Source organism: Diadema setosum, chromosome 22, assembly GCF_964275005.1.
Source record: "Diadema setosum chromosome 22, eeDiaSeto1, whole genome shotgun sequence".
Lineage (NCBI taxonomy): Eukaryota > Metazoa > Echinodermata > Echinoidea > Diadematoida > Diadematidae > Diadema > Diadema setosum.
The window spans coordinates 19,876,129-19,898,407 of record NC_092706.1 but is presented as its reverse complement, the minus strand read 5'-3'; the positions used below and the strand labels follow the sequence as shown (position 1 = coordinate 19,898,407).

At 37.3% G+C, this 22,279-nt stretch overlaps 1 protein-coding gene across 1 annotated transcript; it reads right to left on the bottom strand.

The window, feature by feature from the left end:
• Window positions 1–2,614: 2,614 nt before the first annotated feature.
• Window positions 2,615–18,425, bottom strand: LOC140245187 (E-selectin-like). Its single transcript, XM_072324785.1, has 8 exons — window positions 18,421–18,425; window positions 17,031–17,080; window positions 12,973–13,029; window positions 11,736–11,951; window positions 11,028–11,111; window positions 8,266–8,472; window positions 7,425–7,557; window positions 2,615–2,957 (listed from the first exon to the last, which is right to left on the bottom strand). The coding sequence occupies exons 1-8, from the start codon at window positions 18,423–18,425 to the stop codon at window positions 2,615–2,617; spliced, it is 1,095 nt and encodes a 364-aa protein (XP_072180886.1).
• Window positions 18,426–22,279: the final 3,854 nt, after the last annotated feature.

Sequence of the window (22,279 nt, the reverse complement as noted above, 5' to 3'; positions counted from 1 at the left end):
AACTTTTGCAATAACGAAATGTAACCCCCTTCCCACATACCGACGCACACCCGAACCGATACCACATCCTTCCTGATGAAACGATTTCCCAATGTTGATGAATAAGACATAATGGACCGTATGCAGAAAAGCAGCATCCGCCCGCACGCAAGCTCCACTCCGAATTCATATACAAATCTGCCAAACAAACTCATCAAATTCAAAGCTGCTGATAAAATCAATATCAATGTTTATGCCAGCAACAGCTTACTAGGTATCCCTCCCCACGCGCAGCTAAAAAACACACACGCAAAAAACTGACATAATAAACACATTCTTCCATCACACACACACACACACACACACACACGCACACACGCACACGCACAAACGGACACTAAATTATCATGTGCACGCGCACATACACATTTCCTTGAAACCTCACCATGAGTATTTACATGGCATGTTTGCATGGATGTATAGCCATGTAAGTTATGTGTTAGTATTTCAATGATTATGTCCAGAACGATATTACCCAGCAAAATGTGCTTCGAGGGCGGGCGACAATCCGTGCCGCCAACGCCCATCACGGATTGTCGCCCCGAGCAGGAGGCGACAATCCGTGTAGGGGCGACAATCCGTGTCGCAACATCCGTCCCTAGCTAAAAATTCATGTCTGGCGACTTTTTGTTGGCTTTGTGATGCAGGGTCACATATTTCATTCGACTGAAGATTACAAATTTTCTCATGACACAATGAAGAGGGACTACTTCATAGCGAATATGATTTGCCTTAAGTTAGACATCATTGCGACTGCTTAAAAGACACGGCCTCAATTTCAAGATCGCCTTTTTTTTTTGGGGGGGGGGGACAGGGAGAGAACACCCCGTCATTGCATCAACTTCAGTACATGCAATCATAGACAACCAAGCACACAAAAATATCTACGTTTGAATATCACTTCCGGTTCGTATTTCACGGTACTCTTAATGATCAGAAGACAGCAACATGCAGTTCTCGAATATTCTTACGTAGGCACAGTACATTTCATTTCTTCTCCACAAAACTTAAGTAGTAATCAGTTACTAAAGCCGAGGGTTGATTTTGCTTAAAGGAAAACATGATTATTGAAACTGGATTGCGCAAAATCCATTGCATTATCCTTGAAAAAAAAAATCGGCAATATGTACTTAGTCAATAAATGCATAGAACAGACATTACTTTCATGGTTACAGGGAAAACCAGCTGGTCTGTTCAGTTTATTTGTTTATTTGTTTGTTTGTTTGTTTGTTTGTTTGTTTGATTTAATTTTCTTCAACACTTCGTACATATTCAAATCAAATTCTATTCAATATCACAGAAAAGTCAGCATACAATGTACAAGATTCGAAAAAAGTAGATAGATGTATACATACATTGCATTACCAAACTCTATATCATATTACTAGATTAGCACAGTTAACCAGTAAAGTTTATACTGCATGAGTGCAGTGAGTTAGCCTATTATGATTGCATTCCATTACGCTATGTTTTCCTCAGACGAAATTTGTCGTATTGATTTCGTGAGTATATGTAAGTGTTATACTGTACCTTACACTTTTGTGGCATATGAAATAAAATAAAATGAATTAATAAGTGAACACATACGTTTCATTCTTCCTAATAAATGTGATACATATCTGTTTTTGTTAAAAAAAGTAAACGTTATGGATCTGGCACAAGCTCAATCTATCAATACATTTATTTTTTTTCTCGCTTTCCTACCTTTGCATTCAGCAGTGCTCTGCATGTGTTAGTCTCATTATGAGGTTCTACTTGATAACTTAAGACCTCGTCTGTGGAAGTCCCTGTCGTAGAACCTACGGTGCAAGAAGGTCCAGTATCTTTTCCTTCATATGAACCCCTATGCTGAGAAGCCCGATCGGTAGATGTCAGAGAGATGTCTCTTTGTGGTCTGCCATCTTCAGAGTCTTGATTGGCGTGTTCGTCCTCAATCTCTCTTCAGGTATCTTGAATTTCCAGGCAAATTTGGTGAAGTTGCTTGACTTGGCAGGCCTTTATTCGCTGAAGAGTACACGAATCATCAAGACTGCCTTAATTGCTGCATATTCGCGTGGCGAATGTTTGCATCTTGTGTGTGAGTCTGAAGTTTACCTGTTTACCGACGTTTAATGTCTCTCGTCAAACGAGAAGGATCTTATCCTGGTATTACTTACTTGGCATCTTTGCTCTTACTCTACATGGTAAACATAGATGTACATTAAGTCATTTTTTTTTTATTATTCTCCCAGTTTTTTGACAAAAAAAAAACCTTCACTTTTTGATGCCTACTTTGCAAGAGGATGTGTAGATGCAATGAATCGAAGAAAGGTGAGTAACACGACATTATTTTCATCCTGCGACAATTGCTCCCGTCTTTTTCTTTTCTCCAAGGACTTAGGGTTAGGGTTTTGGTTGTAATAGGGTTGTAGGTTTAGATTGATATGAAGCTTAGGATTATGTTTGTGGGTAGGTTTTATGTTTGGCTTAACGTGCACATATTTGATGGAGCAACTGCCGCAGAAGCAAATGACATGGAACCTCACCGGTGACATAGCAGGCATGCACTGAATAGACCGCTTTTCATGGCATGGCTCTATTTCAATATCCTGGTAGAATACTCATGCTCCCCGTAACAGTCGTTTTGATCTAGTGATGTTTCATGTAGGCTAAGATATTCGTGAGTAAGAGTAGCTGTCTCTGCTCCACCATGTTGACTGGGCATCTTGTCTACCTCCGAAATATCTTGATAGACTGGATGTGGGTTCATCTGTTGAGCCGAGAGGGTTCCAAGTTTGGAATGGTGAGGCAAAGGGCGACTCATGGACGTTCCAGAGTCAGCACTGGCAGGGTTCAATGGAACACCACGATCGGTCTCCTTCGGACACTGCGACTGCCCGTCATTTGACTGGTTTGAAGTTTCTGGAGGTCTTTGTCTTCTATTAGTGCAAACACGGATGAGAAGATGTTGACATTGAATTATCAAAAAGAATATCAAAATGGATAGAAATTAAAAAAAAGAGGTTAATTTTTTCATTTTTTAGAAAGGGTTCACGATCCAAACGCCATTTATATTTGGAAAGGAATGAAGGTTCCTCAATACGCTTCTTTCGCTTGTCCAGTAAACACTGTCGTTTATCTAAATGATAATTTGAGATGAGGCTTGGATACCTGCATGTTATAAATACAACGTGTTCGGAAAACACGTTGTACACAATAAAGGGGTATAAGCTTGCAATGAGCTGACAGTGTGTACCCAGGTGCCCCATAAATAAAATATGAATATCCAAAAATATACACACATAATTGTACTGATATTGGAACCCCTCCCCAACTTATGTTACATGAAATATACTTTCATTCTGACATTAGTTTGTAATATTCATGCATATCGTTTGGAACTAAAACAAAAAAAAAGGAATGAATGAATGAGCTTCCTCCTTATCAAAAATATGAAGAAGTTTTGTTGGTGGTTTTGTGATACTTGCTCTTTGTAATACTTGTAATTTCCAGTGAATATTTCAACCAAGGATTCAATCCAGTGTACATTCATATGGTTAAATGAATGGTGCAATTCCTTCAACTATTCTAAAATTAAGAAACAAATTTGAAAATTTACCCAGGAATATTTTTTAGCAGTCTCAGTTGGCATCTCCGAATCAAATGAGGGAAAATGATTCAAGGGATTGCAGTCAGATTCATGGCGAGGGGAGGGGGTTATCAGTATGACGATTTCGTGGTAACAGTGACTTCTGGCTCAAAGTCACCGCTACAGCATCATAGACAAGTAGATTTTGTGGCAGAAGGGAGAGACGTTAAAAATAACTTGTATACACTCAATCAAAGATTCCATCATAGGCAGTATCATATCGGCATTTCAAGACTTGTAACAAGGTGTTACAGCAGAAGGTTTGATATCTCCTGATTTCCACAAAGACCGGCAACAGACGACCTTAAAAAGCGAAGAGACTGTAGCAATAAACAAAGATCCTGCCTCCTACATTATTTACTATTATCCGTAGACTGTGATGCCTTGTCACTCACCAAATACCAGTATTTCTTTCTGACTTACCTCTGTTGTAGGTGTATGCACCAAGCAGTGAACAGTATTGAGAATGCGATACAGACACTCGAAAGGGTTCCCAGGGCGTAAACGATAACTTTTGTTTGATGATCATTGTGACCTGAGAGAGAAATACGCCACACAAATAATAACCTTTACGAATAAATCAGGAAACAATCAACTATAAAAAGGGGATGGCTAGTAACTGATGAGTGGGAATCAGTGGAAATGCTGGGGGATGATTGTTCCAATTCTTGTGGGATTCATTTAAGACTACATTATATATCTATTGTTGTGTGAAAATTATTTGCTTCAGAATGGTCTCACATTCGCTCGCCACCATACAGCGAAAAGGCCTTGGCAAAAGACTAGGTTTTTAACGTGATTTACAGACGTGGAGAGTGAAACGCTGACACAGAGCTCTCTGATGTACGTGCTGTCAGCTGCAAATGCATTATTCCCTGGAAGTACAAGGGCCCTCAGACCGCTCCCCTCTACGCTAAAAATCCTCTAGTACGCTTAGTACATAGGACCTAATTATGTATACTTGTTTCACATGTATACTTGTTTCACATTATACAAGGGACATGGAATTCTGCATTTACATCCTCAAAATTCAAACTGTCACATGATGAAAAGTCTTATCATTTTTTTTTTATGTAAACAGGTTTCTCATTACTCTGTTTTCAATCGCTCTTTTAAGTCGAAGTTGTTCAAAACTCGATTAAAAGGCCTGCACACCATGACATGCAGTAAGATGGCTTTCGCCATGCAGGTTCCACGACATGTGCTCCTGCTGCAGTTGCTCCCATGAAATATCTGCACCCTAAGCCAAATAAAAAATTCTAGCTACAATCATAACCCTCATACCCTAATCCTATTCCTCACATCAAACCAAACCTGAACCCCTATTGCGACCCTAACCATGTCGTGTCTCCGACGCAACATACCGACTTTCAAGCAGGACGGGACTGAAGCATTCCAAACAGGGAAGTATAAAGTTGACTGACCAGGTAGTCCCACACACTGTAGTGTCGCGCTGCCATTGATGATGTAACCTTCGTCACAGGTGAGAGTTAACTTGGACCCAATGTTCGTTATTTCGGAGTTCCAATAACCATTACACACGTGACCGGGATGTTCACAAGATCGAAGTGAATCTGTAAAATAAAAGAAAACAAGAGACCCGGGGTCTTGCGTTCACCTATGGCTTAGTTATGGCTAAGTTCACCTTCCACGCAATCTTGCAGACTACACCAAATTTGTACAGTATTACCTTAACAACATAACAAACTATTACGGCCTACAGGTATTTCGTTAACTGTGTATAGAATAACAGAAGTGTACACTCACTTTAGTCTAGCAGCTCTATTTTGAATCACGCGTAGCTATCAGCGACGTCAAAAATCACACATATACAGGGGTTGTTGAAATTTGACTAACGAAAAGGAGGAAAATAAAGACCAACATCTGCCTTGAATAAGAGGCCGCTTTCTTGAGGCATAGGGTATGACCGATTATTACGAGATGGTGCTTGTAACAATCATCGATTGAAATCATACATGGCTGTGCAGCCTTTCTTACCTACTAAAAATTAGAAGATTAAAATAAGAACGCACATAATCAGCAAAAGCAATATGATGTTGATAATGCAATAAATGTAATAAATTCAGGTAATTTGCAAAGATCGATTCTACTGCAACAATTCCGTCTGGGTGTGTTGAATTGTATGTTGAAAGGGTTCACTGAGAAACGCTTTTTAGAATTAAAATCGACAGTGGTTTTTTTTTTTCTGAACACTTTATTCGATCCAAGGGGCAACGTAGGTTTCAGGAGGACTGTATATTTCTGGTCAATGTCTTTCGGATTGTTTCTGTGAAGTCTTTCAGTAGATTAAGTGGGATGATACCATAAGCTAGACCATACCCTATAGGAACGGTGGCACACTTACTGGCAAATGTATGAATATTACAACCAGGAAAACATGCTACCGAAAACTGTTATTAGAAAATTTTCGATTTGTGCACCCACCTCGCCATCGGATACGATGTAGGTAGCATCAGATTTTTAAACCTATTTTCCACCCTATTTTTCACCGCTGACCAATTTTTTTGCTCACCGCTAGGCAGAGTCGGGTTAAACCAAGCGGTATTTTCCCCTGTTCATTTTTTTCTTAATCCAATTCCAAGATCGTCTATCAAAGACCAATACGGCTAAAACAATTGGTCTACTATCAATTTGGTCTCATGTTTATTTCTTCTTTTCATCAATTTGTTTAATACCCGTTATGGTAATTATGGCGACGCTCCCTAGTCGCGGCCAAGTCGTGGAAACTGATTTTTCCCATTCATTGTTTCTTGATCCAATTCCAAGATCGTCTATCAAACACCAATATGGCTACAACAATTGGTCTACTATCAATTTGGTCTCATGTTTATTTCTTCTTTTCATCACTTTGTTTAATACCCGTTATGGTAATTATGGCGACATTCCTTAGTCGCGGCCAAGTCGTGGAAACTGATTTTGTCTGCGAGGTTTCCGAGACATCTCCGAAACCTATTGGCGACATACCGGATATGTCGCTTAGACGTTCCGTGACTGAAAATGATGTCTCGAACATGTCGCGGAGACGTCTCCGCGATTTCCTGGCGAAAACGTTATCACTTTTTTGAGAGACGTCTCGGAAGTTTTCCTATGAGTCGACCTCTAGGTGAGAGTCGCGGCGACGTCTCCTTCATTGATAGGCCTATCTCACTGGAACAGACGTCACCGCGACTTCCTCATGCTATCAGTCTTCGCAATTCCTGCGACTCTAAAGACCAAGGAAATAAAAGAAAACACCCTGAAACGTAGTAAAATGGAATACTTTGTCCATTTTGAAAAGACTAAAATATTCCGGATTTTAAAACCGCAAAACTAAAGCAAATTTAAAAGCAAAAGTAAAGTGAAAGTAAACTCATCGAAAGAATATGAAGATCTTATTAGGACCTGATTTTCCTTTCGTTTAGATTTGCGCATTACGGGAACAAAAATGCATATTCATAAGTTTAAATGTTTTAATATAGTTTGCTACTCAATAAAATATGAAACTTTATCTTTCTCTTCAAATTTCGTTTCCGAGGTAGAGTGGAGCCGAGCATGACGTCAAAGCGTATAAAGAAATGTTACCCGTCATAAAAGCTTTAGAACCCACACATATAATGTGTTTGCATAGATTACGAAGAGTTAACACCCCTTTTCTTTAATATCACCCTACTTCAACATACCGATTCCCAAACAGGACGGGACTGAAGCATTCCAAACAGGGAAGTATAAAGTTGACCAACCAGGTAGTCCCACACACTGTAGTGTCGCGCTGCCATTGATGACGTAACCTTCGTCACAGGTTAGAGTTAACCTGGACCCAAAGTTCGTTTTATTGGAGTCCCAATAACCATTAGGCACGTCACCAGGATGATCACAAGACCCGAGTGAACCTAAACAAGCAACAGAGAAAAAAAAAAATCTTTTTGAGTAAACGTTGTGAAGAGCACACCTTCAGTTTGTTTCGGCAGTCTTCTACAAATCCTCTATTTTCTTGTATCTACAATAAACCTTTCAAAATTCAAACTGTCAAATTATTGAAAAAAATCATCGAATCTGTATTTTCTACGTTTAAAGGGGATGGTTAGTACTGATCAGTGGGAATCAGTGGGAATGCTGGGGGATGATTGTTTCAATCCTTGTGGGATTCATTCAAGAGTACATTATATATCTACTGGTGTGTGAAAATTATTAGCTTCAGAATGGTCTCATATTCAAGTAATGTGCAGTTTAATGTTTCCAGGTTAGCATGCCTGTACAGTGACGGGGCGATCGTTAACGGCCAGTTAACGGCGATCGTTAACGGGCCGTTAACGATCACTGTACAGGGAAGCTAACCTGGAAAAATTAAACTGCACATTACTTGAATATGAGACCATTCTGAAGCAAATAATTTTCACACAACAATAGATGTATAATGTACTCTTAAATGAATCCCACAAGGATTGGAACAATCATCTCCCAGCATTCCCACTGATTCCCACTGATCAGTTACTAGCCATCCCCATTAATCAGCGTTTCATTACTCGATTCTTAATCTTCTCTCAAGCCGAAGTTGTTTGACGTCATGACGTGCAGTAAAATGCTTTTCTACAACATACCGACTCTCAAACAGGACGGGACCGAAGCATTCCAAACCGGGAAATAAGTTGACCAACCAGGTAGTCCCACACACTGTAGCGTCTCGCTGCCATTGATGGCATACCCTGCACTGCATGTGAGAGTTAATCTGGACCCAAAGTTTGTTTCACTTGAGTCCCAGTGACCATAAGGCACGTGACCGGGAGGATCACAAGAACCCAGTGGACCTGTAAAATGGAAGGAAAAACAGGTATCTTGGTAATAATGCAGTTTGCTTCAGCAGTTTTCTGTGGAATAGTACGTAGCTATCCGTAATGTCAAAATTAGACATATTTACCATATGATTTCATAAAATTTGACGACCGAAAAAGAAACGACAAATAAAAAGACAAATCTGCCTGGAAATAGGCGATGCGATACATTTAAGTGGGAACGATTATTGGACGATTGCACTCTTGACAATATTATCAGTTGTCCAATAGTCTCTAACTCAACCACTATCGCAAGTCAAATTTGGAATTGTTACATTGTCTCTTTGTTTTACAACAAATTATATATGAGGCGACTCCTTGCTCATGTATTACTTGCGTCTCGATCATTTAGAATTAGTATGCCTGAGTTGTCTCTCTACTTGATCCCTTTATTCTGGTGTAGGCCTATATAGATTCTACTCAAGCATGTAATATAGGTGTTATCGTTCAATCTTTTGTTATTCCAAACTGAAAATGTGCAACCACGCAAAAATATTCGAAAATTCAATTCAGAATCCGAGCGATCACTTCGATTTATGGGAATTTCCAAACTGCGAGTATTACATTTCCTACTCGTGCATTCAAATTCACGAGAAGTAGTGATGACGAGCTTGTTTCATTTTCAGGTAATCAATTTCCTACTTCGTACTACTGAAGTATCAATTCAGTGGAAAAGAAAGGACAGACTTTTGAAGACAGAACAGTGGATGGGGATGGGTGAGAAAGGGGTAACTGTTTCCCATAAAGCAAACACATACGCGCCACCCGCCGCACGCCTCGAACAAACACAAACAAGATTCTTGTCGTCATGGGCTTCTTTGCATTATGATTACTTGCACAGGTTCTGTGTTGTTATGAGTTCATGTATTCTTGGTCTTCTATGTTTAGAATATCCATGTTATCAGTATCAATGTCAGTCAGCTCAGCCTCCCGCATAGTTATGCTCGTTTGTATAATGTGCTTGTACATAGCGTCCGTGATAGCTGTCATTTTATCTGGATGAAGTTACATTTAAAGAATGAAAGGTAGATCTATACGGCAAAAAAAAAAAAAAAAATCTTCTTCATGAAAGTGAATGTTCGTTAAACGAACTTGAATGACAAAATTATGAACAATTATTAACAAATTAATTTATCTAAACCGATGAAGTCGATTCTCCTGTATAAGTATGTAATATATAAGTATGTAATATATATATTTAAGGCATGTTACATTCTAGGAAAGGGCAATTGATCGCACGCAAATGATCCATCGAGCGACACAGTTTTCATGTCATCTTTATCTTTATCAATGTAGTCGTGGGTTTTAACGCGTGCATATACGCATGCGCAGCTCGTACACAGTAGAATTTTCCCATTTTTTACATGGATCGGATGTCTGAGATGTCAAGAAATGATACTACCAAGGTTCAAGTCGATCTGACTCAATATGACGTCGTACGGGCTCGTCAAAGCTAAGATGAGTTGTTGATATCATTTCATGGGTGGCCGGTGCTGGCAAAACGATTAAAAGGTATCAAATTTCTGAATTTTAAAAATGACGTCTTCAAATTTCAAGTTCACTTTGTATCCTTGGCTGATTTACACCCAGATTTCAGTATGTTGTAACTTGTTGAATACTCTTTCAGGAACCTCACCTCAGATTTTAGATTGGATTTTAGATTAGATCGAAAAGATCGATTGAATGTAACCTTGTCAAATTTGACCAGTTTACGTGTTATCTCTATGGGGTGCATATTTTCTATAAATAAAGATTAACATGACTGTCTTCATCGGCACTAGCTCAATTATGTCTATAATGTTTGGCTTCATATGATGTACGGCATTATAAAATGATTCATTAGACGAATGTTTTATCCCCTCCACTCTTGACCATAGCTGACTGTGATTAAGTTTTCCAAAACCACATACTTCTGGTCGAGGTTTTTCACGTCGTTCTGTGGCTACGTTGCCAGAGTTGGCAAAATTATGCTTTCTGGCATAATTGGGACGTTTCAGCATCTAGCATTATGCTAGGCATAATATGTCTCTTTTTAGCATAATTCTTGCATAATCGGTTACAAAAAAAAAAAGAGAGCACTATGTGTTTCGTGTACTGAGATACCCATTTTTTTTTTTTTTTTTTTTTTTTTGCTAGTTAGCTGATTAGGAATCACAATTCGAAAAAAAAAAAAATTTTGAACACCACCAGTGAGAACCCTGCTCGTCAGCAGCCGATTGGGCACCACAATTATAAAAAAAAAAAAAAAAAAAAAAAAAAAATCGATTGGCAGCATGAATTGGGCACCAATATATGTAGCAAAAAATCTGAAAACGTTTGTTTTTGCTTGTTAGCCGATTGGACACCACAGTTAGTTGATATGATGTGACATAATCTCATGGCGATTTAGCATAATTTTAGGCCGCCTCAAGCACAATGCCCTTTTTACGCTATAGTCACACTGTTCTGTGGAGTCTTCTAGGAGATTAAATGGAGAGTATAATTACACAAGGTGATACTCTTGCGTATGCAAAAGAATACACTTGTCTCACCTCGGCATTTCAGTCTGACAGTCTCTTTCAGTAAACATTTAGTCGTCTCAAATGAACAGTCCATTAAACGATGAAACGAAGAACCTGTGCAACGATGTTGTATCAAAAAGCGATGTTCACAATGGTGAGCACAAAAGAGATAATCACCGCAACAAATTATCAAGAAATTCGGCAGGAGACATGAAAAAATTGTACCGATATTATGCCACTCTGTTCTACTAATAAACGCTGTTTTTACCAAATATCTCCCTGTTTCAGATGGAAGCATAAAAAATGAAAGTCATCTTCTCTTACAAACGATGCTCCACGATTCCATTCGCTAACTCTAACTATAGACACATAAGAGAAACGGCGATAGGTCGTTATCATTAATTTGTTATGAAATTGATTACGAGGCGTTCACTGAGCCCTTTACCTGGAGTGAAAATATTTTTGTTTGAATAGTGCCAAGTAAAGTAGGTTATCTATCAATTCACGTAAAGTTTCCAACAAAGTTTCTTCCGAAAAAGGGGCCTCTACTCCTTTTAAAGAATATTACGACATGCTCGCTGGGCCTCAAATCAGGCACGCCTAGTTTAGGACATTCGAGCCAATTCTTGTTTCTTTTTTTAATGTCAATTGATACTTAATACATAAGTATAATTTTTAACATTTCGTAAGTGTATACTACAGTGATTCTTAAATAGACATTCATAATACGACAATCACCTTCTGGACATGACAGGTTAAGATAACTGTTCAATTTTGCTGTACTGGTCAAAGAGTGAGCCGAATACTCTTCTGCCGCCGAGAAGCCAAGTTCTCCGCACACCAATTCAGCAGCTTTGTCTGTAAATCCGTCATAGCAGACATAGCTGTCTGGTTCGAGGACAACCAAGCCTTCAAAGGGAGTGGTTCCATCAACCAGCTTCACCGATGGTATTCCTTGTATTAAAATGATCAGCATTCAACTTTCAGTTGTGTTTGTTGATCATTTACAATTACATGATTGATAAAATTTTGATATGAATATTGTACTTGACAATTAAAACTACAAATTCATTGTCAGTCAGTCGAAATGAAAAATAAAATACAGTACTAAAATTTGCATGCCCGTTTGCTTGTCTTTTTTGTAAAAAATTATGGTTTTACATTCCTTGACGTGACACGCATTTAGTACAACAAAACACACAAACACACACACACACACATACACTAATGTTGAATTTCGAAGTAGGGCTGAAAATAGGTTATCCGTCACCGGAGTCAATTTCATGTTAATCTGAAAGAGTAACCCATTTTCCTTTCCTGTTTTCGATATTCTTCATATAGCAGGCAGTGTGATGGGTTTTCAGATTATCTATGGGGTTAAACTATTTTTCTTTCTACCGTGATTTCTTCCATTTCATCCCTACGCTACACGGAGCATGAAAAGTGAACTGAAAACCTTACAAAATCGTAAAAACAAAACAAAAAAATAGTCAGCAGCATGCACAATATTCAAGTTGGCAATCACTGCACTCATTGTATCAAGTTTATATCCGTCATATTTATTGATAAACAGAAAGGCTTCCAAGTATATACTTGCATAATTTCTCTCGAAAACTGCAGTGACTTTTTATATTCTTCAATGGATTTAATACGTCAAACTCGAAGTAAGAAAAAGTTTTGGTACAGTTTTACAACACTTCTTTAAAAGTTCTATATGAATTTGCACAAAACGTAACAATGTTTTCCTTTACCAAAATCCTGACATCACCTCTTACGAAGGATGAGGGTGGGTCACGTTTTTGTCTGATGAACATGACCTTGTCTTGGGACTTGCATCGCATTGTATGTACACATTCTTCCATTTTCTTTAAGAAAAAAAATAATCTCATCCAGAAAAGTCGATTTGATAATAGATAGAGCAAATGTATCCTCATGAAGAATTATATATCATCGTGTTAACGGCATGAACACTTACCTTCGTAGCACTTCATCTGCAACTTGAAGTTGACAGGATAGATATATATACCATATCCTTAGATGGATGTGATGGGTCAGTGATATAAGAGGGGAGTTCTGGGTGTAATTCCAAATCATAATCAGAGACGACTTGTTAGCTATTTCATCCAACATATGAAATCCCATCACTTTGTTGTTGATAGATTTCATTTCAGTGAGAATTCGCCGTCCAGGAGGTGCACGTATATTCCAAGTATCGCGGTTGGCAACGCAGCTGGCGTCGCAGGATAGCTCGATTTTTAGTGGCCTCCCCGAGCAGCTGAGAGTAAAATCTACAAGAGATAAAATGAGCAAAATGAGTTATTATACTATTTATTGTTTAGATAGCCAGATCAGATAAAACATTCCTTTGAGAAATTGGGGAAGTCGTGCTGTTCAGCTCAGCGACATCAGTAATTTCCAAAGAAACAAAATTACCGCTCTGTGTTGCGTTGTCTTGATACAATGTATTCATTTACCATTCTAAAGCCTTAATCCAGAAATTAGCCTATACGTGTCAATTATAAATGACATCATCTAAAGCTGACAATTGATACTTTATTTCCCAAATCATTTGAATATGACACCAACCACAGTCGACACTGGTCGATGACTTTATATATATATATATATATATATATATATATATATATACACTGGAAAGCAAAAGAAAGTACCCACTTCTGTCAAAGGCAGCACACAAAATATTCACCCCCCCCCCCCAGAAATATACAATTATTTGTACACAGGTGTGCTACAATGCCCCTTACTTATCGCATGCACATAAGCAAGTGAATGTCTTCATAACAAAGAAGAACTTGACATGCACATGGTCATTGAATCAAAAGTCCCATGCAACAGCACTTTCCACCACGCAAAAATGGCCACTGAATGGACAACATTTTTAAACAACCAATTTGTCAAAGTTTTTTCAGAATTATGTTAATGAGTGTTTTTTTGTATTTAGAGATGCTATCCTTCATGATTATGCTAATTCTCAGAATAAAATCAGTTACTAGTAGCTCTTTGGACTGGACATTACTTTACTCTGGTCTAAGCAAGTTTCCATTAGGGAAAATTATGCCACGTCTTGTAAGACTTGTAAGGCTCATTCTGTTACATTTTGTGACTTTTGATTCAGTGACCAAGATGCTGTGCATGCCATTTTTTTTCTTTGTAATAAAGATAATCACTTGCTATTGGGTAATGTGATTACTAATGGATATTGCAGCATACCTGTGTACAATTTTTTTTTTTATTTCTAGGTGGTGAAATTTTGTGTGCAGCCTTTGACAGAAGTGGGTACTTACTTTTGCTGTCCAGTGTATATATATATATATATATATATATATATATATATATATATTATGCATGTGTTCAGAAAAGACTTTCGTTATTTTGAATAGATCGTCCCGTTTTGTACACGGTCATACACGCAAGCAAAGAACCGAAAAGCAAAGAATAAAGATACTTACCCAATGTATTGCCTTTAGACAACGACAAAATGGGAGAAAGGAGAATAAAACCAGGAAAGAACCAAACTATGAAAGCCATTCTTTCTCAACTCGGTTCCGATAATTGTCAAAATTCTACATTCTACCATTACACGTGGGTATTGCAGACTCCATGTCAAATGTATGTCGACTAATTGCAGAATATCCCTACTTATCGCGGAACAGTGAAATGTTCACATTAACATGATAAAGTTCAAAGAATGATGTACACCAAGCGGGCAGTACGTTGTGACTGACATTTAAAATGGACTCCTTGGATTTCTGCAGACAGGGTTAAAAGTTCAACTACGGAGGCTACATCTGCATATGTCGATTATGTGTGACAAGACCTAGAAACTCTGCCACACCCTGTGTGTGTACAAACAGATCATCTATAACGTGTGCATAATTGATAAGGTAATCTTTCCCGAAATCTCCAAGGCACCTAAAAGAAACATGGGGACCTAGCATAACCACTGGAGAACGCTAATCAATCATTCGATTGTTCTGAATGTAATGCCACATTATCTCAATATATCATTTTGATATCATATTTAATTACTTTCGTATCTCTCACTGCACTGTTAGTCAAGCATATACTTAGTCGTCATGCCCGTGATCCCCTGGTGTGATAAATAACACCAGCTTGTTACTGTAGTCATTCTTAGATTGATTTTTAAACAATCATAAGCAGGCACAATGGTGGTTGCTGTTGGGCGAAAAGAATGTGTTGCTGACAGCTTATTTCACTTGACCTTACCCCTCCCTTAAAGCCATAATATGTGACTGTAGACCTACATAACAAATCAGGCATTTTTATATATTTTTCATAATAATAGTAAACCTGTGACTTTGCCTCATTGTCATTACTTGCATTCATGAAATAAATGATGTTAAAATCTCTCTGTGTGATTTGTGATTTGATATCTCTAGCGGAGTATGATTCGTATCTGCTCACCTTTCGAGGTATGCAGTCATGACTGTATCACTGAAAATTGTCATCTCGAGTATGTAATATTTGGCGCAGTTCCGAAGAGCTGTTGATATGATACTCTATTCCCATTGCTGTTCAAGTAATTTTCCTTATTTTGCAAAGCCACTATAGATATTTTACAAGCAAGAACACTTGCAATTCAGCAAATATCGTGAGAAACTTTCTTTGAAATAAAGACGGAATCAAGAGGGAAGGATAATTCTTGATTATTTTGTATCAACTGAAAATACTACATGCTTCGTTAGAGTAATTGTTAATGTTTTGATATTCATCGCAGGAAAGAATTTTCTAGCTTTGAATTTTAGACAGGAGGGGGAAACGAAATATCAATATTTTTTCTTTTTTTTAGAAAAATTAATTTCAATCAGTAGTCGAGCCTCTCTAGCTATTTACAGTTTCCTTGGCTTATACAATTTGTAAACTTGCCAGAACTTGAAGTTGAGTAATATACTTATGTTGATTATAAACCTCAGGTGATTTTACGATCTTTGACGACGTAGACGTATGAAAGCATACGTAAAATGAGATAGGATATGGTTCTTGAATTTTTAATGATCACATCGATTCTTCTGAAGGAAAATAATTTGCTAATTTGATGATAGGTTGATTATTAGAAAGATGATATCAGTCGTTCAGTCGTCGTTGATTCGTGGGCAAATTGAATAAAAGATGGAGAAAATGACTTTCCCTACATTGCCCTATGCAGCATGTATGATGTCAACCACAAAAATGCAACACACCAAACTACAGCATCAAACATCAAAAGCGCTTTGGGCTTCAACATAAGAATATACATGTATTATACCGTAACGGCTTGGAACTTCCTGATGCAGATGTAATCTTCTCAATTGCAGTAATCAGTTGATAATAGTGAGTTTGTCTGTGTGTGTGTGTGTGTGTGCTTTTTTTAGCATATTGCTAGAGCCACTTTATCTTTATTTCGATATCGATATCTTGTCAAGTAATGTACTGATTATGTGGTATTTTGTACACTAATTGCTACTCACAATGATGACTGTGTATTCTTCATAGGACAAAACACTGCAAAGAGATATGAATCGATTGTTTTGATTACGGAACGTTTACGTGTATTATTTCTCATTGTTATATTTTGTTCGTACACGACCACTGTTCTCTTCAGTAAGATTCTTTAACTGTAGATGGGTCCATTCCTATTCGTCTCTCTCTCTCTCTCTCTCTCTCTCTCTCTCTCTCTCTCGGTATATATATATGTGTGTGTGTGTGTGTGTGACGGAAGAATGACTTGCAGACGTTGCAGTGATGTTCACTATGGCCTTTATTTCTGTTTAAATGCATGCAAATTGGTTGCTATTTGCTTTTATGTTTATGTCTCATCAAGCCCTTGAAAAAGGCTGGTTACACAGTCGAAAGCTTATATATATATATATGAAATTCAGTGTTCCTAAAAGACCGAATGAAATATCATTTTCATTTTACAGGGAGTATATACATGTAGAATAGATATTTATATATATATATGTGTGTGTGTGTGTGTGTGTGTGTGTAAGTGTGTGTGTATGGTTCAGTAACGGAATGCAAATTGCAAGGCCTGCTTTTTCAGCAGTCCTTTCAATGTTTCCCTTTATGCCAATAATATCTTGATTTTGCTTAACTATTTACAATTGATTAATGTAAATGTTCAATGTAATGAGAACTTATGGATATGAAAGGAGAAGGATAAAATAGAAGTTATACATATGTACATATATATATATATATATATATATATGTATATATATATACATATACATATATGTATATATGCTTATAGATGTATAGAAGCAGCATACATATACACGATGAGATCTTACGTATTGGTTCCACAAACAAATTAGAAGACAAACATTAAGTTTATTTGACTCAAATTATCATCGTCCCTCACTTTCTTCACGAATCTAGTAAAATACTTTTTTCACGGGTTTGAAATTTACTCTTTTTTTTAAAGAAGTTCAAAAGGTTGAACGTTTTATAAAAAAATTTTAATGAAGGGGCTATCATGCTTTGGAGAACAAATAAACACGATCTCAAATGATTCAAAACATACTAAAACATATTCTATTTAAAATTTAAGAAAGGTGCAATCAAAATTTCGTTAGATGGGAACCTTATGATTAGCAGTGTGATGAAAGCAGTCACACAAGGAGATTTTGGCACATAAAAGCAAGTGAGCCTTTAATATGTTTTCTCAAAACTAAAACGAAATTCTTTTTCAGTAGAATTGGCATGCCTAACTTATCTCTTCTCTCTCTGTCTCGCTCTGTCTCTCTTTCTGAGAGAGTATATAAACGTCACCACCGATTTTCTTACAGATGTATTTATACATTAGCAGATTTGCATTTTTTAACACTTCCGTGCCAGGATAACGGAAATGGAACTAAGAACATTATCTTATATAAGGTACGACGCCAAATAATGTATAAATGAGTCACACACTCATTCGTTCACAGAAAAAGTACTCTACAATTCCCATTTCCCCATAACTTTTTCAACATTACCCAAACTTTTAACAAACGTGCACACACAAACCTAATTTCTGTCTATAATCTACAAAATGTGCAATCGTGCTGCATGTTGTACCTATCCAAGTATATTTTAAATCATCAAGATTTTCTGCGTTCATTTCATGTCGATCTAATCGCATTGTATGTACATCTGCTCTGTGTAGATATATAGATTCTAAATTTCACAAGCAAAAATGAATGTATTCGGGAAAGTGCTGAACGGCATAATCCGTAAATGATACAAAGATATTTTGACAAAATTGAAATTATTTTGATTCGATTGAAGATTAAACATTTTTGTATGAAAAAAGAATAATTTCATATGGTGAATGGGATTTTCTGAACATTTAGAATTCGTGGCAACTTTTAAGAAAAACACAGCATCAATATAAAAATCGCCTATTTCGAGGAGAGTGCACCCCATCGTTGCCTAAACTTATTTGTATACAATCATTGATAAGCATGCAAAAAATATCTATGCTTGATAAAGGCCAAAAAAAAAAAATGAAATCATTGCATCTGGACTTCCTGCTTTAATCTGTGTCTCTGCTTGAATATCACCCTGCGGTTCGTATTATACGGTATCGTTTATGAAAACCAGACCACAACCGTTTTCGATGATTGTTACCTAGGAACAGTAGGCCTACATAATTATACTTTCCTCATCACACCTTACCACAACACAAAAGAAATAATTATAATCCATTTACTGATTTCCAGGGTTGAAAATGTTCTGCCCGTGACAGACCGCTAAACTTTCGTGTCTTTACCGCGTCTTCTCAAGTTTTAATCAATGCCGGAACAAGGATTATCACGTGTGTTTCACGTGTTTTGCACGTCTTTACCACGTGTGCCGCCCGTGGTTGTCCGCGGAATAAAATTTTGAGCAGTTCAAAACTTTTTACCGCGTCCGACGCCGTTCAGATCTTTCCCCTCATCCTGCCACGTCTATAAATCGACCGTAGCTCGTCTTAAACTCGACATCAACGCGAACAACATCATCTGCTTCACGGGAGACCACTTTTTGACGTGTTTTGGCCTTGATTAAGCCGTAAAGCGCTGTGTGACCGGGGGTTTAAGTTTTGTCACTATCTCAAGCACAACTTACTGGTACATTACTCTTTCTCCTTTACTCTTACTCTACATGTGTTTCATGGTAAACATAACTGTACATCAACTCATATTGGGAGCAGGGATTTAAAATGTTTGAGTTATCACATGATGCTTACGTGTAGACCAGTTGTATCACAAAGAAAATCCGATCATAAGCATTTTGTAATGAAGCCTAGAATATTAAGAGACATCTTTTTTTTTCTCAATAAACCATAACTGTAGACGGTTTATTCTAGAAATGATTTCATTTTAACTATTGTTCACATTTTGTATATGTAACCATACTTAACATTGATTACAGAGATTAAAATTTTTACTTTTTTCTATCCCGCACACACATTTTAGAACTACTTTGAAGGACTAAAGCTGGGTTTTTGTTTCATCTACAATAATAGTAAATAATACCTTTAAGGGTTATTCTGACATTATGACGGACAACCTCACTCTTTGATGACTGCGTTACAAGAGGCACTGTAACAAAATAATTGTGGTATTTTTGTACCGATGAACTCATCTGCAGACTTGTGAATGACCGGCTTGATGTCCCACTCCAGAAGCTTGACATTGAGCGCTCACACCGGATTGGAAGAAGGCAGACCGAGGCTAACGACGGAAACAATCGAGTCACAAGGAGTTCAAAAGGAAAAGAACAGACACCATGCCCCACAATTGTTAAGTTCGCGTCGTATCGCGTGAGGAAGCAGGTGATTGGTCAATGCCGCCAGCTGAAGGGATCTAGAATCGCAATCGAGGAAGATTTAACAAAAGCAAACGCGAAACTTCTGCAAGAAACAAAACAATGCTCCAAGGTTCTCGCATCATGGCCGTCTGATGGCAGAATCATAGCATTAATACCAGCCTCAGGAAACAAGACGATCAAGCATGTTATCACGTACGAAAATGACCTAAACTTGATATGACTACTGCCAGTTTCTGAGCTATATGAGTGCATCATTAACCACAGTCTTAAATTCGATGCAGCTAAATATTGCTGTATCTTTAGTCGTATTTCACTGTTGGTAACTTGCTGAGTGTGTTTTGTTTTTTTTTTTTTTTTACTTTTTCTTTTAATTTGTAGCTAATGGGCAAGAAATATCCATGTACTTTGTGCTCTAAATGTGTCAAAAATAATCAAAAGGGTCTTGTATGTACACATTGTGGAAGATGGGTGCATATTTCATGTGCAAGCATCCCTTTAAATGTCTACAACGATATATCAGAACACTTTTTCGACCGGAAGTATCCAAAATGCTTGATGAAGCAATTACCTTTCTATGATGAGAAATGCTTAAATGATTCAAATAGAAATACAAAACGCAAATTTCAAAGAGTAACAGGTGGAAATGGTTTATATGGATGTAAATTTAAATTCAAGTCATTGTGTGAAAAAGGTTTGAAATGTATAGAACTGAATGTCGTTAGTGCAATGAAAAATTTTGATGAGTTGAAATCTATCATCCTGAAAAATTATGTTTATGTTTGCGCTCTCAGTGAAACCAGGTTGGATGAAGGGATTCAAGACAGTGAAATAGAAATCCCTGGATACTCGATTATAAGAAAAGATCGAAATCAAAATGGTGGAGGTGTAGCCATTTATATTCGGAATAGTATTTGTTACAAAGTTTTGGAACACCGGTCTTTATTTGAGTTGGAAGATATCTTAGTATCGATCTAATTAAGAAATTCTCAACCCATTCTTTTTTTGATTTTTTTTAATTGGTACAGGCCGCCTAATTCTGGACGTGCAGTCTTAGGTACGTAGGAAGATTTGCTATTAAACATTCATGGGAAATTTCAACTGTCATTCAATTATCAAGGGTGATACAAATTTTGATATTTATAGAAAACCTTTTTCTCCACATTTAAACAAATATAATCAGACAAACAATATTTACGGATTTTATCAATTAAATAGTACGAAATGCACCAGAGTTGCTGAAGAGAGAGCCACTCTGATTGATCATATGCTGACAAATAACACTGACTGTATAAAGACTTCAGGTGTTCTCGAGGTAAGCATGGGCGATCATTTCATGAACTATCTGATCTGGAAAACAAACAGCTTAACCACCCATGACCACAATTATGTAACCTTTAGAAAGTCAAAAAATATTGACTGGAATATATTTCGTAAAGATCTCATGGAACAAGACAGGAATGAAATTGAAACTTGCCATAATTTGGAGGATGCTGTTAAGAAATGGGAAGAAAAGGTACTAGAAAAGGACTAGTCACAAACAAGCACATGCCTATAAAGACAAAGCGTATGCGTAACAAATACTCTCCTTGGTTGAATGAATCGATGTTTGAATTGATGAGAGAAAGAGACAAGGTTAAGCAGAAAGCAATTGCACAAAATAATGAACAATTGTGGAAGGAATATCGACGGCTGAGAAATAAAGTTACTAATGTTATAAGGAAAATGAAAAAAAAAGTATTACATCAATAAATTGTCTGAATGTTCTGGAAGAAATGAATCCTGGAATGGTCTAAAATCTTTTCTGCCAAATAACGGCACATCGTCTCATCATCTCTCTTGTGATGATGCATACAGTAAGGCTTCCGAATTTAATGAACACTTTGCCAGTGCTGCTATGAATTTGTGAAATGAACATCAGGTTGAGAAAACTGACGTGACCGAAGTAGAAATTATTAGAGAATCCGTATGTTATGATAATATGGACACATTTACAGTTGTATCTGAGGGTCAGGTTATGAACAAAATCAACAAACTGAAAAATAAAAAATCGACTGGAATTGATGGTATATCGGTTGACATTTTGAAAGTGTGTGCTGATATATTGAATAAGTCTATAACGTATTTGATAAATAAATCCATTATTGAAGGAGTTGTCCCAGAGTCATGGAAAATAGCCAAGGTAATTCCGATATACAAAAAAAGGAGATAAGTCGAACCCTGATAATTACAGGCCAATTTCCCTGCTGCCTTGTATCTCGAAATTACTCGAGCGCATAGTTTCGTTGCAATTATCACACCATATTAATGCGAACAATGTCTTAACACCGGTTCAGTCTGGATTCAGGGCAAATCATTCCACTGTAACTGCCCTTGTAAAGGTTACTGATGAATAGCTTTTGGCCATGGATGAAGGTGAATATACTGGGGCGATATTCGTCGACCTACGGAAAGCGTTTGACACTGTC